At 52.3% G+C, this 17,606-nt stretch overlaps 1 protein-coding gene across 4 annotated transcripts in view; it reads left to right on the top strand.

The window, feature by feature from the left end:
* Positions 1–17,606, top strand: part of ARRB1 (arrestin beta 1) — a 71,875-nt gene that overhangs the window by 20,648 nt on the left and 33,621 nt on the right. Inside the window, exon 1 of one of the 4 annotated variants that reach the window (XM_033119406.1) lies at positions 13,489–13,517. The exons of 2 other annotated variants lie outside the window; for them this stretch is intronic. In XM_033119406.1, coding sequence (XP_032975297.1) covers positions 13,513–13,517 — 5 coding nt within the window. In that variant the 5' untranslated portion in view covers positions 13,489–13,512. Of the gene's footprint in view, positions 1–13,488; positions 13,518–13,761; positions 13,824–17,606 lie in introns of those variants that run through there. One more of the 4 variants, XM_033119403.1, reaches the window with a different exon arrangement.

The raw sequence follows: 17,606 nt of genomic DNA, 5'->3' as shown, positions 1-17,606 counted from the left end.
CCTCACCCCTGCACACCTTTTCTTGCTCCTAAAGTGAGCTTCTTGCCTGTGGGGAGGAGATTCCCTCCAGGTAACTCTCAATATGAGTTGTTCCGTTTATCTTTGGCCACATAACCAATCACCCAATAATCTGCGTAGTAGCTGAAAACAACAGTCTTTATCTTCCTATCCCCGCTTCTGTGGGTCAGGAATGTGGGAAGAGCTTAGCTGGGCAGTTCTGGCTCATGGTCTCCTGTGGTTGCAGCTGGCACAGGGGCTGGAGCAGCTGGGTGCTTACAACAAGATCGGGTGATATTATCCCTGGAATCTGGCCACATCTCTCTCTTTCATTGCTACCTCTCTACTCTGGGCCACCTTCATTTCTCACCTGGATGAATGATATCAGCTAAACACACAGTACTCCGTGGACAAGGTCTTTACATATATGAAGTTACTCATTTAATCTGCGCACAATCCAAGGAGACTGGTGCTGTTGTGATCTCTATTCCAGCTAATAAATGGCAGATCAGGTATTTGAACCTGAAGCAGTCTTGTCATTGATCCTGCTCCTTAACTGGCCTCCCTGTGTCCACTCTAGCTTCTCAGACCTTCCATTCTCCACCCGGCAGCCAAAGGGAGCGTATTAAAGTGTAATTATATCATGTCCCTTCCCTGCTGAAACCCCACTGTCTTTATCCCAGTGATGGTAAAATCCCGACTCCTGACCAAGGCTGCCCTGCCCTTGCCGGCCTCGCCTACCCAGCTTCCTCAGTTCCCTCAGGAGTCTCGCTCCTTCCCCCAGAGCTAGGGTTTTGTTTTGTTTTGTTTTGTTTTGTTTTCCATTTTGCCTCAATGCAACATCGTCACTTCTTGCCCCTTTCAGAGTTATGACTGCTTCTTCCTTAGCTCCTATTTCAGATGTCACTTCTTGGGCAAGACTTCTGGACTTTGCAGGCCATCCTGGCCTCTTGGAGCACTGCACTTGACAGCATGTATCAAAAGAGTCACCTCATCCTGTTTGTTTGTTTGATGCCTCTCTTACAGGGCTGTTGTGTTGTGCACTTGCAGGGGATGCTGTTGGCATTGAGATCTGTGCCGTGGCGCCCCCTGGAGTTGTGCAATGCCAAGCCCTATTTTCTTCCTGGCCAAAAGGGAAACTTCACGTGGACAGGTTCCATTGCACAAATCTGCCCTAGTCACCGTATGTCCCTGATGGCCAGCGCTGTCTGACACACAATAGATGCTCAATAAATATTTGTTGAATATTATTCGTAGTAATAGAATTAATACGTATGTATTACGAGGTGCCAAGCACTACGCTCATTTAATCCTCAGAACAATCCTTTGGGGTAGGCCCTACAGTCCTCCCTCATTTACAGAGGCAGAAACAGGCTGAGGGACAGGGAATCACTTGGATTGATGGCATCTAGGGAGTGGAGGTTTCAACCAAGGCAGACTGGTTCACTAGGATAAGAAAGTGAATGAAAGAAGGACCTTTACATTCCAGCAGCTTAGACCCAGTCAGATGAGGGATGTAAGGAAAAGCCCAGATACAAGTCATCACAATAAAGCCTCTCAAATGGTGGTGGGGACATATATTTGACGAGGGAAAGAAGAAGGAGAGAAAAGTCCCCTGGACAGAAGTGGATTTGCTTTGGGGCCCCTCTCCCCCTTAGGTGCCAGGCCTGACTGACTATTCTGTTGACCACAGCCTATCTCTTAGGCTGTCTGTACCATTTGGAAGCCTGAGGAAAGGGGGTACCTGCCAGGGATGGGGTGGGAGTGGGGGGAGGGCTGGATCCTCTGCTATGTACTGAAGTCAGTCATACCAGAGGCCTCAGTTCTTACCTACTGTGTTTCCCCCAAAATAAGACCTAGTTGGACAATCAGCTCTAATGCGTCTTTTGGAGCAAAAATTAACATAAGACCCGGTATTATATTACATTATATTGTATTGTATTGTATAAGACCTGGCCTTATAGTAAAATAAGACCGTGTCTTACATTAATTTTTGCTCCAAAAGACGCATTAGAGCTGATTGTCCGGGTAGATCTTATTTTCAGGGAAACACGGTACTTGGATGCCTGTTCTTCACCTCATGCCTCCCCTGAGCAGGTGGGCAGGAGAGTCCCATTGTACAGGTGAGGTAATGGAGAGACCCACAGAAATCAAGGGATCTGTCCAAGTTCCAGAGCTAGGATCAGAATCCAGGTCCCTGGAAGTCCCCCAGCTCCCAGCACCGAGAGAGAGAGAGAGAGAGAGAGAGAGAGAGAGAGAGAGAGAGAGAGAGAGAGAGAGAGAGAGAGAGAGAGAGAGAGAGATTGAGAATTAAAGGGAGGGAAGGGGAGGAGAGGAGAGGAGAGGAGAGAGAGAAGTGGGGTGAGGGACAGAGATGGCGCACCCCCTTCCTCAGTCCCACGGCTCCCCCTGACTCCTTATCCCAGCAGTGCACCTACTAGAGAAAAGGCCTCTGTTAAGCGCTGTGGACTGGCCTGAAGTGGCTGCCAGTCCCTGGTTGTCTGGGAGTCCAGAGCAGCTTCAGTGCCCACATTCCCTCCCTTGAATTCCTTGGGTTTCCCACTGGACTGTGGGCTTTCTGAGGGCTAGGCCCGGACTCCCTCATCAGGTCAGTTCACTCCACAGTGTTTTCTGAGTTCATTCTAACTTTCGCTGGAGCCCAGCCCAGCCTAGAGGTCAGGTCTGGGGGCTTTGCGAAGAGTGGGTACCTGAGTGGGGTCTTACAGGAGCAGTAGGAGTGACCAGGTCGAGCCCACATCCTCTTCTTGCTGAGCATTTGCCCCTCGAGTATAAAGCTGAGCAGGCCCTGATGACTGATGGGGCCTCCCCACCACCCCCATGCCTGGCAGGGCTACCCCACCTCTAAAACTTCCAGAGGCTCCAGCTCCAGTGCCTTCCCAGCCACCTGCCCCGCTGAGGCCTCAGCTTCCATCCCTGTCTCCTTGCTCACAGGTTCAGTCGACTGGGGATTCTGTTTTGGTTGGAAAGAGGAGGCGGGGGTGTTTGCGTGTCTGGCTCTTTCCTCCTTTCTCATTCCTCCTCCCTTCCTCCTGCTTGCTTCTCAAGATGTTTCCTTTGCCAGCCTGGCTCCACTCCAGCCTCTCCCCTCCTCAGGCAGGCAGCAGCCATCCTTTCCCACGTGGGACTTCTGTGGGCTCTGGCTTTCCAGAGCGCACCAATAATGCTTTCTACCCCAGTGGAGGGGTCTGCAGGGCATGCCCTTCAGGGTAGGGGCACATTGCCTCCTCCTTCCTCCACTGTTTAAAACCCACGTCTCCTGGGAGAGGAGGCTGCAGGCCTTCTGCTTTTCGTGGGACTTTGGGCTCATCCCTTCCCCCTCTGGGCCTTGGTTTCCTGGGGCAGCCCACAGCCAGCGTGGCCCCTTGGCACAGAGACACATAGCATGCCTTGTGTTTATTTGGTAGTAGTTTTGTGCTGCTTTGCCAAGGATCTTTATTTCTGATGTAGATGCATTGGGGAGCAGCTCCCCACAATTTGGCAGTGACTTGGAATGTAGAATTTGTATCACTCACTCCCCACCCCTTGTCTCCACCTTTTCAAATCTCCAGCTGAGGTCCCATCACCCCCTGGGGACCTTCGCTGGCCCCCTCTCTGCCTGCCCCTCCTGGTAAAGGTTCACAGGGTGAAGGAAACCCATGCCCTGGCCTGACGGAGTTCATTCTGGACCTTGTATCCTCAGCACCTTGCACTGTGTCTGGAGCAAGGCATATGCTGAATAAATATTTGTAGAATGAATGGTTGGAGGAGCAGCAAGCTAATCAGAGCGTGGCGTGATGGAGTGGTGACGATGGACAAGGTGTTGAGGAAGCGCTTTCCAGAGCAGGTAGAGCTGACCTGGGGTTTTGAAGGGTGAGTAAGAGTTGGACAAATAGGCAAGGTGGGAAGGGCATTCCAGGCAGAAGGAACAGCCTGTGCAAACTCTGAAATAGATGGTGTTTAGGATGCGTTAGGGAAGTAGCCAGAGGAGACTGATGAGAAGGGCCTGGATGTGGGAGGAACCTCTGATCTGGGGGTGGGCACCCTGGCTTCCTGGGATGTCAGCAGTTAGCCCCTCAGCGGCGTCCCAGGTCTTTGTACTGCAGGCCTGGGCTTGGAGGGTAGGCAGGCAGTACCGAGGGGGATGGTCCTGGGGCCTTGCCAGGGCTTGGGACTGTGAATCCATCCCAAGGTTATGGCTCTGCTGCCCTGGGCTGAGCAAGTTGTAGGATTAGAACCTGTCAGGGCCAGCTGGTTGAGACAACACATAAACTAGGACCAGATTCAACTGTGGTCTCCATAATTTCTTGGCTGTGAATCTGGGCAAATAATTGACTTCTTTATACTATGGTTTCCTCTACAATAAAGATAATAGAAGTTACCTCTCAATCTTGTTACAGAAATTAAAACAAGGTAACTGTGTAGAGTTTTCCTGTTTCCTTCCCCGTCCTCCCCGTCCTCCCCCACGCTCCTTCTTAGCAAGGCAGGCCCTTTCGATTGAGGCTGAGTACAATTTAAGGACTCTGGGCGTCCTCAGCCCTGGTCGTCCACCCCTAAATGTCTCCTCCCACAAGGCCCTGGATTGGGAACGTCCCTGTTAAATATGCATCCATCAAGGTAGGGGTCTCAATGTCTCAGCAGAAGCATCGCCTTTAGAAACCCAACAGTTAGAACTGCAATTTCCTAGGCCCACCTTATACCTATTGAATGGGAACGACGGGGGTGGGCCCTGGAAAGCTGGGTTTTAACAAGCCTCACCGGTGATTCTGACCCGTACTCAAGTTTGAGGACCACGCCTTACAGACCGGTGCCCAAGGGCTCCCAGTGGGAGGAGCCTGGCTTTCGGTCTGGAGTCGGAACACGTGAGTGCACACCGGACCGGATTTGTGGGCTGCAACCTGTGCAATCTCACTGGGCCCTGAGCTTGGAGGGGCCTCACGATTGGTTCAGTGCTCTTCTGTCTCGTTTTGAAATCTGAACAAGGGGCCCTGCATTTTCATTTTGCACTGGACCCACAAATTATGTGGTTGGTCCTGGATGCTGGTCCCAGCCGCGTTCCAGGTCAGCTGCGTGTCCTCGGGGACGTCACTTTCTCTCTCTGAGTCTCACTGTTTTCCTCTGTACAGGGAGTGATATTCCCCATCGCCTGGAGTAATTATGAGGATTAAATGTGATGCCCAGGTTCAGCAGTTGGCACAGTGCCTGGCCCAGGCAATGGAGAGTGGCTTCCTGAGGCCGTGTGCCAGCATTGGGCACACTTCTGGGGACACCATGGCAGCAAACAGAGACTGTGCTTGGCTTAATGGGGTTTATGCTCTGGCGCAGGGAGACAGCCGGCCAGAGCGGCTCACTGTGAGAAGTGCTCTGAGAACGCCTCGTGGGGCATCTGACCTAGTTGGGGGTCACCGAAGGCTTTCTGAGGAAATGCCCAGTGAGTAAACGTCTGAGACGAAGTGAGATGAAGTGGATGTGAACTCGGCGTTGAGGTGGGCAGCGTTGTCCAGGTGGAGGCAACAGCATTACGATGTGTTATTTTCCTGGTTATTAATAAACAGCTTTCTGGGGGAGGCTGAGGTGAGACGAGAAGGTCTGGAGGGAGGAGATGGGCCGCGGGGGCTGAAGGCTTCTCAGCAGGCAGCCTCAGGGCCTCATAACCTGGTCTGGGTTCCTTCCCTTCCCAAAGTCTCTAGACCACAGCGCTTTGGAATAGCAATGGGCCCTCACCCAGAAGCTCCTGGAGCAGTGTAGGAATGTGGCTTTGCCGGCTGGTGCCGCAGGCAGGCAAACTATTAATCCTTCGGGAACATTGGCTTCCTCTTTAGCAAAATGGGCTTCATAACCCGGACTCATGGGCTGTGGTGAGGTCGCAGTGAGGCGATTGCAAGGAAGCCCCACCCAGCACAGCGCCACCCGCAGGAAGTGCTCAATGGTTGGCCATCCCTCTTTCCTTCCATCCAGGTGGAAGTGGGGAGTTCAGGTTTGAATCAGGAGTCCTTTCAGCCAGCCTTGCTCCCTTGGGGTGGGGGTAGGGGTCTTTTCTTTAACCACAAGGAAAATGAGGCTTATAATCCTTTTCCTAGAGATGAAGAACTAACCAGCCTTGAGGGCCCAGAAGCAGTGGCTTTAGAGATAGCTGAGTGCCCATCTCTCCCTTGGGGTCCAGCCTGGGGGTTAAATTAAACCCACCAGCTATAGCACAGAGAGGGCTGAGCTCCCCCAGCTGAGGCCCTGAGTCCAGGCCCAGCTCGCTCAATGGTGAGAGCAGCTTTAATTTATCACAGGCTTCACTGCACCAGTGCTTCCCATGCCTTCATCAAGAATAAAATTATTACTCTCATTTTAGAGGTGAATCAGAATGATTCTCTCCTTGCCGAGGTCACACAGCTAGTGAGTGGCAGACCCCAAAGCCTTAACCACTATCCCAAACTGACTCCCTTCTGACCCACGGTGGGGCGGAGGCATGTCCTGCACAGCTCTGGGCCTCTGAGTTGCCGTGTGACCTGAGGGACAGGACCTGACATTCTCTGTGACCCCCTCAGTTCCAATGTCCTGGGGTCTGCGTTTCTGGGAGGGCTTGTCTCCCTGGCTAGTGACACCACACCCCCTGCGCCACATCCAGGCTGCTGTGGCCTTTACTGTGTAGGAAATGCCCACCTTTCTCAGGCCCTGTCAGCTCCAGCCTCCCAGGCCTCCTGCCATCTGAGGTTGACTCCAGGCCCTGCTCCCTCTCCTTTACCCATAGGAGGAGCAGGAGGGGCCAGAACTCATGGTTTCTCCGCCACAAGTGCGTGTGGCCCGGGCCTGGTGGGGCTGAAGCCCTGTGGGAGATTCCAAAGTTAGAGTTTGGTGGCTCTGGGGAACTGACCAAGGTCAGTGTGGCTGGAGGGTGTGTGTGTGGGGGAGGGGCAGGGGAGAGTGGGAGGGGAGGCTGGAAGAGAGGGCAGGGGCCAGATGGCAAAGGGTTTGTGGGGAGCCCTTAAGAGATTGTAGGCAGAGGAGGGACTGAGAAAACGGCAGCGTGAGTTAAGGCAGTATCAGGCACTCAGCCTTCAATAGCCATGAGTCATGGTTGTGATGCTTTTTGTTCAGTCAGTCATTAGGAATACCCAGATTCGACTTCTTACTGGCTACGAGAACTTGGGCCAGTCACTAATCCTGGGGCCAGTAATACTGGAAGAAGGTTAAGGAGCCTACCTCCTAGGGATTGTGTCAGGATCAAAGAGAGATCCTGGGGTGATTTCGTCTAATCCTGGTCAATCCTGGAAACGCTCAGACCACCAAGTCCAGCTGTGTAGCCAGGGGGACAAGCCTCTGTGTTACGTGCCTCCCTGCTTCACCATTTGGCGCAGGGCAAGACTCAATCACTGGCTTCAGAAGGGCCCAGCTGTAGTATAACCCCTTGCAGGCAGAGCTTTATTTTCCCCAGATCCTTTCCCTGTCCCCAACCTCGGCCCTGCGGTGGCAGATCCCTGCCTCCTCCTGAGACTCTCTCCATGACCCTGAAGCCCTGACCGAGGGGCTCTGGCCTTAAGAGCTCATGGAGATTCCCAGTAAGCCGATGTGGTGTGGCGGGGAGCTTGCAGGACCTGAGGAAGTCCAGGGGCTTCCCTGAGCCTCAGTTTCCCAGTCTGCAAAATGAGAATGGAGCTATCTACTGTGTTAGTTTCCTACTGTTCTTGTAACAAAGTATCACAAATTCAGTGGCCTAGAACAATACAAATGTATTCTTTCACACTTCCGGAGCTCAGAAGTACGAAAGATCAGCAGGGCCGGTGTTCCTTCCAGAGGCTCTAGGGGACAATCATTCCTTTGCCTTTTGTAGCTTCTAGAAGCTGCCTGCGTTCCTCGGCTCCTGACTTCATCCTCCATCCTAAAGCAGCACTGTAGCATCTTCTAGTCTCTCTCTCAATGTTTCTGTCATTGACTTTTCTCTCTCTGACCCTCCTGTGTCCCTCTTTATAAGGACCTTTTTGATCACACTGGGCCTACCCAGGGAATGCAGGGTAATCACCCCATTTCCAGGTCTTTAACTGAAATCACATCTGCAAAATCCCTTTTATTACATAAGGTAACATTCACAATTCGGGGGATTAAGACATGGGCATCTTGGGGGGAGGGACTATTATTCAGCCTACTATACATATCTTGCAGGGTAGCTGTGAAGATTACGTGAGACAAGAAATGTGAAAGGCTCAAACAGTGCCTGGGATATGGCAGTCAGCCCCTCAATATACTTTTTTCCCCTTCTTTCTCTGGGCCTGTCTCCCCATTCACAAAATGAGACCCCATGTAGCTCCAGCAGTGGGATCCCACCTTATTTAGAGTGTGCAATATGGACAGGCCAACTGTGCCCTTGGCCCAGCCAGGGATTCCTAGGAAGCAGCAGAATTGAGCCCCGCCCCAGGAGACCCCAGCAGCCCTTGAAAAGCACCCCCCTCTCCTCCTCCCTCACTGGGTTAGGCCTCCTCTCAGTTCCTGGCTTGCTGAGCATTTCCCATCATTCCCAGGGATGGCTGATGGGAAAGGCTGAGCTCACTGATCCCTGGGGAGGGCAAGGGGTGGAGAGAGGAGAGGGAGAGGCTGGCGGCAGCCTCTGTGAGAGAAGGGAAGAGGAGAGGCCAGGAGAAGAGATTTACAGGGAGAGAGGTCGGGGTTATCAGTGCTCAGGATGAGTGGGAGAGGCTGGGGCAGGGCCTCCAAGCTGGGCCTTAGAAAACTGTCAGCTCTTTCTCTGCCTCCTGGGCCTGGCATTGGCCACGCTGCTCTGTCCCTCTGCCAGCCTCCTTCTGAGAGGCCCTGGGGCCCAGAGGAGAGTGTATGTGTGTTGGGAACGGGAGGAGGGTGTCACAGGCTAGCACGGGCCAGAAGTGAAGGATTGCTGCCTGCCAGGAATACCCACTGTTCTTCGTGAGAAGGGGGCCATCTCAGCCAGCGCCCATCCCCACCCCTTCCTTCTGCTCAGGCGGCACTCACCGTTTGCCCTTAGGCGTATCACCTGCCTTTACAGCACCTCACTTTTCTTATTTGCATGTGCATGTGATGGGGGTGGAGGCAGGTAATAACCCCATTTTGGGATCTGAGAGAATCCGATGAGATAGTGATTTTGAAATGTACACTCTGCTGTATAAGGATGTGTAATTCCATGCAGGTGCGTGTCTTCACATTGCTGGTCTCTCTTCTGCACCTTGACAACCTGGCAAACGCTTAACCCTTCCAGTCCTGGCTCTGATGTCCCCTGCCGTCTGTAATTTCCTCAGCAGCCCCCATCCATCTGTGAAAAGCCAAGCCTCTCCCTCCCCGAGTTATTGTCACCCCCGTTACAATCCCCTCATATGGTTCCTTTGAAGGATAGTTGTTGGTTTGTGCATCTGTCGCCTCTATCATATGTGGGCAATGCATTCACCAGGGGCCCCTCTGCTTCTCAAGGTCACTGTAGTTGTGACAGGACAGAGGCAGGATGGCAAAGGCACCAGGGGAGCTGGCCTCCTGGAGTCTCGTTTGAGAAGGTCCCCGGATGTCAGTCCAGCCCTTAGATGTGAGCAGACCCCCATGACCGACTCAGACTCACAGGAGTCCCAGCTCAAAGCGGGCGGCCGAGTCATCCAGACACCAGGGCCTTCCTTCCCTTTCTGTGATGTGACTGCTTGTGCTCATTGTGCTACCTGGGGCCTCCAGCTGATACTCAGGGCACCGAGGGGGCCGTGTTGGTCATGAGGTTTCCTGCGGCGGGTGAACCCTGAGTCAAGGGGAGAGTGCTAAGGGAGGGACTGCCCAGGCCTTAGGGAGCGTATTCCATAAGCCCCCCTGCCACACTCTTAAGTGCCCCCAGGAGGTCCACGTCCCTGTGCCTTCAGCCCACTGGATAACACCGAGAGTGCCATAGAGATGTCGGGAGATGCGGCACGGTGGTCACAGACTCCTCCAACCCCTGGCTATTCGTGTGATTACTGAAGTCTCTCCCCCACTAGACTTTAGACCACATGAAGGCAGGACGCCAATGGCCTTGGTCAGCCTGGCGCTTGCGGTGCCGCTTAGTGCACTAATCCTTTCCTCTGTCAAACTTGGAGGATGTGCCAGGCGTATGCAGACATCCACGTGTTCATTCCCCTCAACACCCTGGAGGTAGGTCGTGTTGTCCCACTATCCAGGTGAGGACAGGTGAGGAGGTGAGGTGAGGAACCGTTACATGCCGGACTGAGATTCAGACCCTGTTCCCAATTGCTCTTCCCCATGTCTGTCACCGTTTGTGTGGCTCCCTGGGACTCGGAAAAATGAACATCTAGGTTGGAACAGGTAGAGCTGGTTCTGAAGCTGTCACTCCAGACAGGTTGGTGGCCATGGAAGGGGCCAGCACTATCCCTCCTGGCAGGTTTTTCACAATGCCCCGGGAAAAAGGAAGGCAACCAGTGTGAGGAGCAGGTGCAGGGTTTGGGGTGGGTGTGGGGGTGTTTATTACCAAGTCCCAGGGTGTGGTTTGGGGAGAGGTTTTCGGGCGAGCACTCCTCCCTGCTCGCTGCCTCACAGGCCGCTGCTTTTGGCTGGCTTCACTGACCGCCTCATCTATAGGCCTGTCTGTTCTTGGAAGTAATGGAAATGCATTTCTTAAAAATGCTCTATAATTCAGCCTTGTCCTAATAACAGGCCTTTGTCTCTGCCCAGCACTCTGGACTCCTAGGAACTCCTCATACCCATTATCTCCTCTCAGCTGCCCAGGCCCCTGTGAGGTAACGAGACCCCCACCGAGAGCCTGTGAGCCCGCTAAGGCCGAGATGGACAGGGGCCTGTCCAAGGCCAAGCATCCAGTCTGTTTATTGTGGGTACCACTTACAGAGCTCTAACTATGTACCAGGGTCTCACTGAACACTCTGGACAGCTGAAATGCAAGCCGATGAAGCGACAGTCCTGCCCAACCCCAAGCCCTATCTCTTTTATGATGCACCTTCTCTGTGCCAAGCACCATCCCTGCCCTGGAGCAGCTCCCATCCCGGGGGCCATGCCACCCAAGGCGGTGTGTGAGCTAGGCTTGCTCAACCTGGGTGCAGTAAAGCTTCCCTCAAGGGAATAATGCCTTTTGCCCCTCGCATTGTCCTCCAGAGTAAACGTGATAAACATATAAGGTACCTAGCCCGTGACAAATACACAATACATCTCAAATTCATTGTTCTTGTGTTTTGTTTTCTAAATTTTAATAAGACTACTCATTTAAAAGTTTCAAAAGAAGGATAACATGATTTTAAGATGACTGATAAGCACGTGTTTTAAACTGGAATGCTACTCTTTATAGAACCTCTTACATTCTAAACTATGCCACCGTATGTCCAATAGTGACTAGATTTGGTTTGGAACACACTTAGGATAAACTGTATCTTTCAAAAGTATCTAATTCTTTTAAAATTCAGAAGCATTGTTACGTTTTTACTTCTTGATTTATCAAGTAGATGGTACAGTTCTTATTTTCTGCTCTGTGACTTTGGGTAAGTTACTTAACTTCTCTGTGTCTAAATTTCCTTATATGCAGAGTAGGGATAATAAGAGTATCTACCTTATATTGTTCTTGTGAGGATTAAATTAGTTAATACAGTGCTTAGAATAGTGCCCGGCTTGTAGTAAACACTTAATAAACATCAATTATGATAATAATTATTATGTAATAATTAGTTATTATTATAATTATTATTATATTATTTTTAAATACAAAAATATACCCAGATTGAGTTACCAAGCCAGTCAAGTTGCTTTGCGGTGAATGCACATTTGGCTAACATTTAGTGAGTGCCGAGTGCCGTGCCTGGGCTTGTTTGGGCCTTGGTCTTCGGGCTCAGCTGCTCCCTTGCTCTCACCACTGGGCTGGGCTTGCTCATTTCTGCCTCTCGCTCACAGCCGTGGAGGCCCCTGGTGAGGCTGAGCTTATAAAACGCGTAGGCAAAGCACTTTGTGGATCGATGCTAACTAATAGCAGCTCCCTAGAGCTGGCACGTGTAGGGAAGCCGATTATGGAGGCGGCTTAGACCAGGCTCAGGGACGGCGCCCACCTGGGGAAGGCCAGGAATATCCTCAGGATGGGACCCGGGAAGGGCCCTGCTGACCCTCGTGTCTCCTGCCACTTCAGCCAGGGGTGGGTGCTCTCAGAGTTGGAGGGTTGGGGAGGGAGGTGATTAGTGGCCACAGGGGGAAGAGGTTTGTGCAGTTCGTGTCCGAGCCAGGAGCAGAGACCCGTCCAGCCCACACATCCAGACTAGAGCTGGGTGCACAGCCTGTGCTGAATATCCTCCTGTCAGGGATCTCCCAGTTGCCCACTTCACTGTCTCTCAGGAAGCTGATGGCTGGGACAGATAGCTGCTGGCCTCTGCCCAGACACATGGCTGTCTTCAGGGCGGCAAGGAAGCTTCAGCTCAGTTGAGGGCATGAATGGAAGTTGGCATAGGACCTGTGCAAGGGAGGATGTGGGCAAGAATTGCCCCAGATCTGCCCCAGGGGGAAGCCTTTCTCTGTGTCTTAGACTGAGCAGACGTCTATTCCGGAAACTGTTGTAGGGGCAGCAGATAGGAAGCGTGCCTTCTGGGAGCTCCTAGACTGACGGAGGAGGCATGGCCTTGTCTTCCAGGAGACAGACTCCTGTCTGATGAGTCCCCCTCCATGGCTCCTGTTCCCTGAGACTCCCCATCTCATGGAGGGGACGTAGTGCTCTTGCCCTCTGGTAGCTCCTTGTCTGAGGAAGGAGGCATGACTTTGTTCTTCAGAAGCCTCCTATCTGATGGAGGACTCATGGTGCCTCCCTCAGAGAAATCCTTATCTGATAGAGGAGATCTGACCTCTCCCCTCAGGAAGGCCCTCTGTCTGCTGGGGGAGGTTCATTTTGTCAAAACCACTCGAGAAGCCCTATTTGATGGCCTCTTCCTTTGCCCTCCTCCTCCCTACCTCCCACCTCCCCACCTCATTCATGGGGAGCCACAGACAGCTGGGCAGAGGGATGGGCTTGGCTGCGGTGGGGCAAGGAGAAAGGGAAGGACGGGGACTGTAGAGGGGTCCCCATAGCAAGTAATGGTGACATGGAAGGCTACACAGTGGAGGTGTCTTTATGGGACAGTCTGAGGGACAGGAGGCTCCTGGCTGTGACGAGTATCCACTGGCTGCCCCAGGCTGAGAAGGGAAACTGGAGAGCTCTCCTCAGGGAGCCCCTGTCTCCATGCAGGCCAGATTGCTGGAGAGCAAAGGGCCCTGGAGACCCTCACCCTCAGCCAGTCCATGTGCAGGCTGAGTGCTGCCAGCCCAGAGACATCCGCCCTCCAAGGCCTGCGAAGCCCAGAGCAGGAGAGGAAACAGGACACGTATCTCAGGAACGCCTTTTCCTTTTCTTTGTAACTAACCCCCTCATTTGGGGCTGGAGAGAGCTGATTCTGCAGGGCCTGCCCTGGCCTGACTCAGCTGCCTGCAGACCCCAGTTCTGGGTCTTCCAGGACCTTTCTCGGTTGCTGCTCCTGGGCTGGTCCCTTAACTTCGCCGAGACTCATCTATAAAATGGGGTAAGACTTCCTATCTGCCTCCTAAGGAAGTTTTTCTCCCCTCTTTGTAGGAGTCACATAATTGAGATGTGCATTCAGCGCTTCCTGTGTGCTGACCTCTGGGGTGGGCAGGGCAGAGAGCTTAGGTGAGGAACAGGAAGCAAGCTTAGGTGTGGGCAGACAGGAAGTCTGTTTGGGACTTGACTGAGAAGTCAGGGGACATCCAAGTAGAGATGTCCCAAGGCTGGTGTGTAGGGGGTCGGAGAGGGTTTGTCTGGAGATGGACATGTGGACATACCAGCATCTGGTGGCAGCTAAAGTAGCCAGGTGGGTGGAGTCACCCAGGGAACTGCTTGTCATGGGCCCTGGGAAGGGGTGGAGGCCAGACCCTGGAGACGACAGCCAGTCGGCTCAGCTCCGGAGCTTGTGGAGAGCTGGGCACAGAGCAGGGGAGGGGACCACTCGCCTAGGGCTCTGGAGTGAGCATTGAGATGGGGTCACTTGGATGGTGTTCCCGGGGAGGGTGGGTTGAGACCTTCGCCTCAGCAGGCTGGGTGGAGGGGAGTGTGGGCCACAGATGAGGGCGTAGTAAAGGTAAAGATGCTCAGACACTCAAGAAGTGGTCAGCCAGCCTGGTATTTTTTTATTTTCTCCTCATTTGAGTTAGTCCTCTGCTGGCTTGCGGGCTACTGTGGAAGTGCATGTGTATTTATGTGGTACGTGTGTGGGGTTGTATGTGAGATGTGTGTGGGGAGTATGATGCAGGTGTGTAGTGTGCTTCGTATTTGTGTATTTGTGTGTGTGTGTGTGTGTGTGGTGTAGAAATGCCTATGTATGGTGTACATGTGGTGGGAGGTGTGAAGTATATATGGTATGTGGGTGGTGCAGGTATTTGTAGCAAATGTAAATAATGTGTTTGTGGTGTGGTATGTGTGATACGTGGTACGTTGTATGTATGTGTGGTGGACGTGGTGTCTGTAAGTATGTATGTAGAGTGTGTGATATTTATGCAGTCTGTAGTGTACGTGTGTGTGGTGTGTGTGTGGTGCCTGTGGGTATGTGAGGGGTGTATGTGTCTGTGGGTGTAGGTGTGGGGTGGGTACAGTGCACGGTGTGTGTGTGTGTGTGTGTGTGTGTGTGTGTGTGTGTGTGTGAGTTGTGTAGAGTTTGTGCATGTGGCCATGTTCAGATCCCTGTTCCAAGCGGCATAGAGCAGGCTGGTGCTGAGCTGTCTGCCTGGGCTGGAACTTAGAAGCATCGACCTGCCTTGTGAATTTCTCTTCTCTACTGAGGGTTACACCCAGTGGTACACTGGTAATAATCAGCTGTCCAGAAGAAAAGGGGGTTGTGGGTTACGGTGTTTGCCAGGTTCTATGGTGTAAATTCTGCCACCACGGATTTCACACTGCTAATATGATGTCCCTGAACGTGGAGTTGGGAAGAGCCGCACAGGAGGACACCGCCAGATAGCATGCCCGCCATGTAGAGTAGTAGACATAAATCACCTCAAGAGCATCATAGTAAAATTTACTAAAATAATTAGTAAGTGATAAGTTTTGAGTATGTATTCCCTTGTTTTTAATATAACTGATTTTATTATAAGTTTAGATCGGGATTTTTCACCATCAGCGCTGTTAACGTTTGGACTGGGGATTCTTTGTTGAGGGTGGGGGGCGCCTGACCTGTGCACTGTGCAGGCAGCATTCCTGGCCTCTACCTGCTAGATGCCAGTGGCTCCCCACCCCACCCCCAAACTGTGACAACCCACAATGTCTCCATGCATTGCCAAATGTCCCCTGGGGGGGCAAATTCTACCCCCAGTATAGAGCCACTGGCAAGGGCTGTGGGTAACAACTAGCTCGCGAAATTCCTAAGAATGTGACAGTTGGCTCCTACGAGCCTGTGTGAGCCAGCTCCAGCTAAGGCACCATATGGGGCTAAATATAAGGCATGGATTCCTCCCCCCTTAAAAAAAAATTCTTTCTCAGGAAAGAGCGCTCACCTTAGGCTGTAGCTTTCAGTTCCTTGCAGACCCCTGACCACAGAGGGCCCTCAGGCCCTGACTGGCCCCCACAGTGGTTGATGAGCTGCGAGTCGGAGATGCACATCCGTGCTGATCTTTTCTGACATTTTATGAAATGTGATATTAGGGAAAAAGTAATGCTTCTGAATTTAACATCTCATTTTCACATGTTATTCTATATTCTTAAAAGCTTGTGTGTTCAAATTGGCAAGCAAAACAAATAAAACTTCGAATAAAATCTTCCCACTGGAAAAAGCAGCCAGCCCCGTGTCTGGGACTGCCCTGTACGTAACGGGCTCCTGCTGAGGCCCCACAGGCCCACCTGTGTCTCATCCTGGTGGCCAGGCCGCCCGCCTCTGATTTGCTGCTTGGCCCAGGTCCTAGTTCTCCCCGGTTTTGAGCTCAGAGTTTGGCTCTTGTTTATTCATTTATTTGTTGATTCAAAATATTCATTGAGCACCGACTATGTAGCAAGGAAAGTGAATGACTGAAGGAAGAGGGTTCCTGTTCTCTGGAGTTCGTCAGGGTTTTAGTTCCAAGGCAGTGTGCCGAGGAGCGGAGATGTACAGACACAAGGTGGATGCCGAGGGGATGTGGAGAGGACGGACGGGAGAGAGGGAGAGGTGTACGTGTGTCAGGTGGCCCTTGTGTGCCTAGAGCTGAGCTGGGCACATTCTCCATCACATTCCACCCTCATGCTCTGACTTGAGAGAGGGCTTGTTCATTTGTGGAGCATCCGTGTCCCTGCTCCAGAGAGGAGGTGCCCTGGCAATGGGGCGCAAGGGCTGTATCTCCTGCAGGTAAGAACAGTGCCAGTGCCAGAGATTGGAAAAATAAAAGGAAGATAAAAGCAAGGAGGGAAGTAGGAAAGATGGGTGGAAAGAGGAAAGAAGGGGAGCAGAGAGCGGGGAGGATCAAGAAAAGCGCCCCTCTCCCTTCTGAGATAAGAAGAGTCAGGGCGAGTGTACTTTAAGCTGAAGCGGTCAGGGAAGGCTTCTGGGATGAGGTGACATTGGGAAGGAAGGATGGGAAGGATTGCAGTGGGGAGAACTGACAGAAAGGCTAGTACAGAAAGAGGGAATAACAAATTGTCCCTGGAGATTTCTGGAATGTGAGGGACTAAAGTGGAATTTAGTTTAGTCCTAATCTGTTGTTTTTCATCTGAGACTGGGAGGGAGACAGATAACTCAAAAAACTTCCCTGTCTCCAGCAGGGGCAACATAACCACCTCCTCCCACCCCCGAGGCCCTTTTACCTGAGGAACATTTGGCAAGAACTCTCCCCTGGGCACTGGAGGGGAGAGCAGAGTGTTGGCCAGGGGAGTGATAAATAATAACAGTAATAATTATAGTGCCATTGATGCCAGCTTCCCTCTAACAATTCCATACTAGATACCAAGTCTTTATATATGTCTTCAACCTATGGGGCCGATATCATTCCCATTTTCCAGACCAGGGAAAGTATGCCTCAGAGTGGATGCTAAATTCTCTCGAGGTCACACAGGACTCAGGCAGGGTCTGCTTACTTCAGCATCCATGCTGTTTCCTCTGCCAACAGCCTTCCCTTCCTGCCATCTCGACCCTAGAGAAGACTGGAGAGTGTTCACGTGCGGTCAGTGTACTCTTTGGGACCCAGCTGCCAGCCTGCTCAGTGAAATTTTTATTAGCCTTTGACTTTTAGATCTCCAGTTTCTTAGGATACCAGAAAACGGACCATACTCTTTTAAGAAACTCTCTCCTCTGTCATGGCCACTTGGTAGCTCCCCTCCTTCCTCACTCTGCACCCTCTGAAAACCTCCACAAATATGGATCATGGCCAGTCAAGTGAGCCCGTGAGTATAGAGGAGGCTAGAGGAATTGCTGTCTGCCTAGAAGCCTGTGGGAAGTCCAGAGGCCGGGAGCCTGACTTAGCCAGACCCCTCCCCCCCTTGCCCCTCAGACCTGCCAGACACCACCAGGTGCCCTGAGAGCCTGCAGAGGTCATGCAGAGGTCAAGGGAGCCTGCGAGATTTTGAGCCTGAATGCGACAGGAGCCCCAGAAGCCTGGGGTTCTCCTCCTTGTGTGTGGCTCTGGGCACACCAACAAGT

This window comes from Rhinolophus ferrumequinum, chromosome 11 (genome assembly GCF_004115265.2).
Source record: "Rhinolophus ferrumequinum isolate MPI-CBG mRhiFer1 chromosome 11, mRhiFer1_v1.p, whole genome shotgun sequence".
Taxonomy (NCBI): Eukaryota; Metazoa; Chordata; class Mammalia; order Chiroptera; family Rhinolophidae; genus Rhinolophus; species Rhinolophus ferrumequinum.
This window is presented reverse-complemented; position numbering and strand designations above follow the sequence as displayed.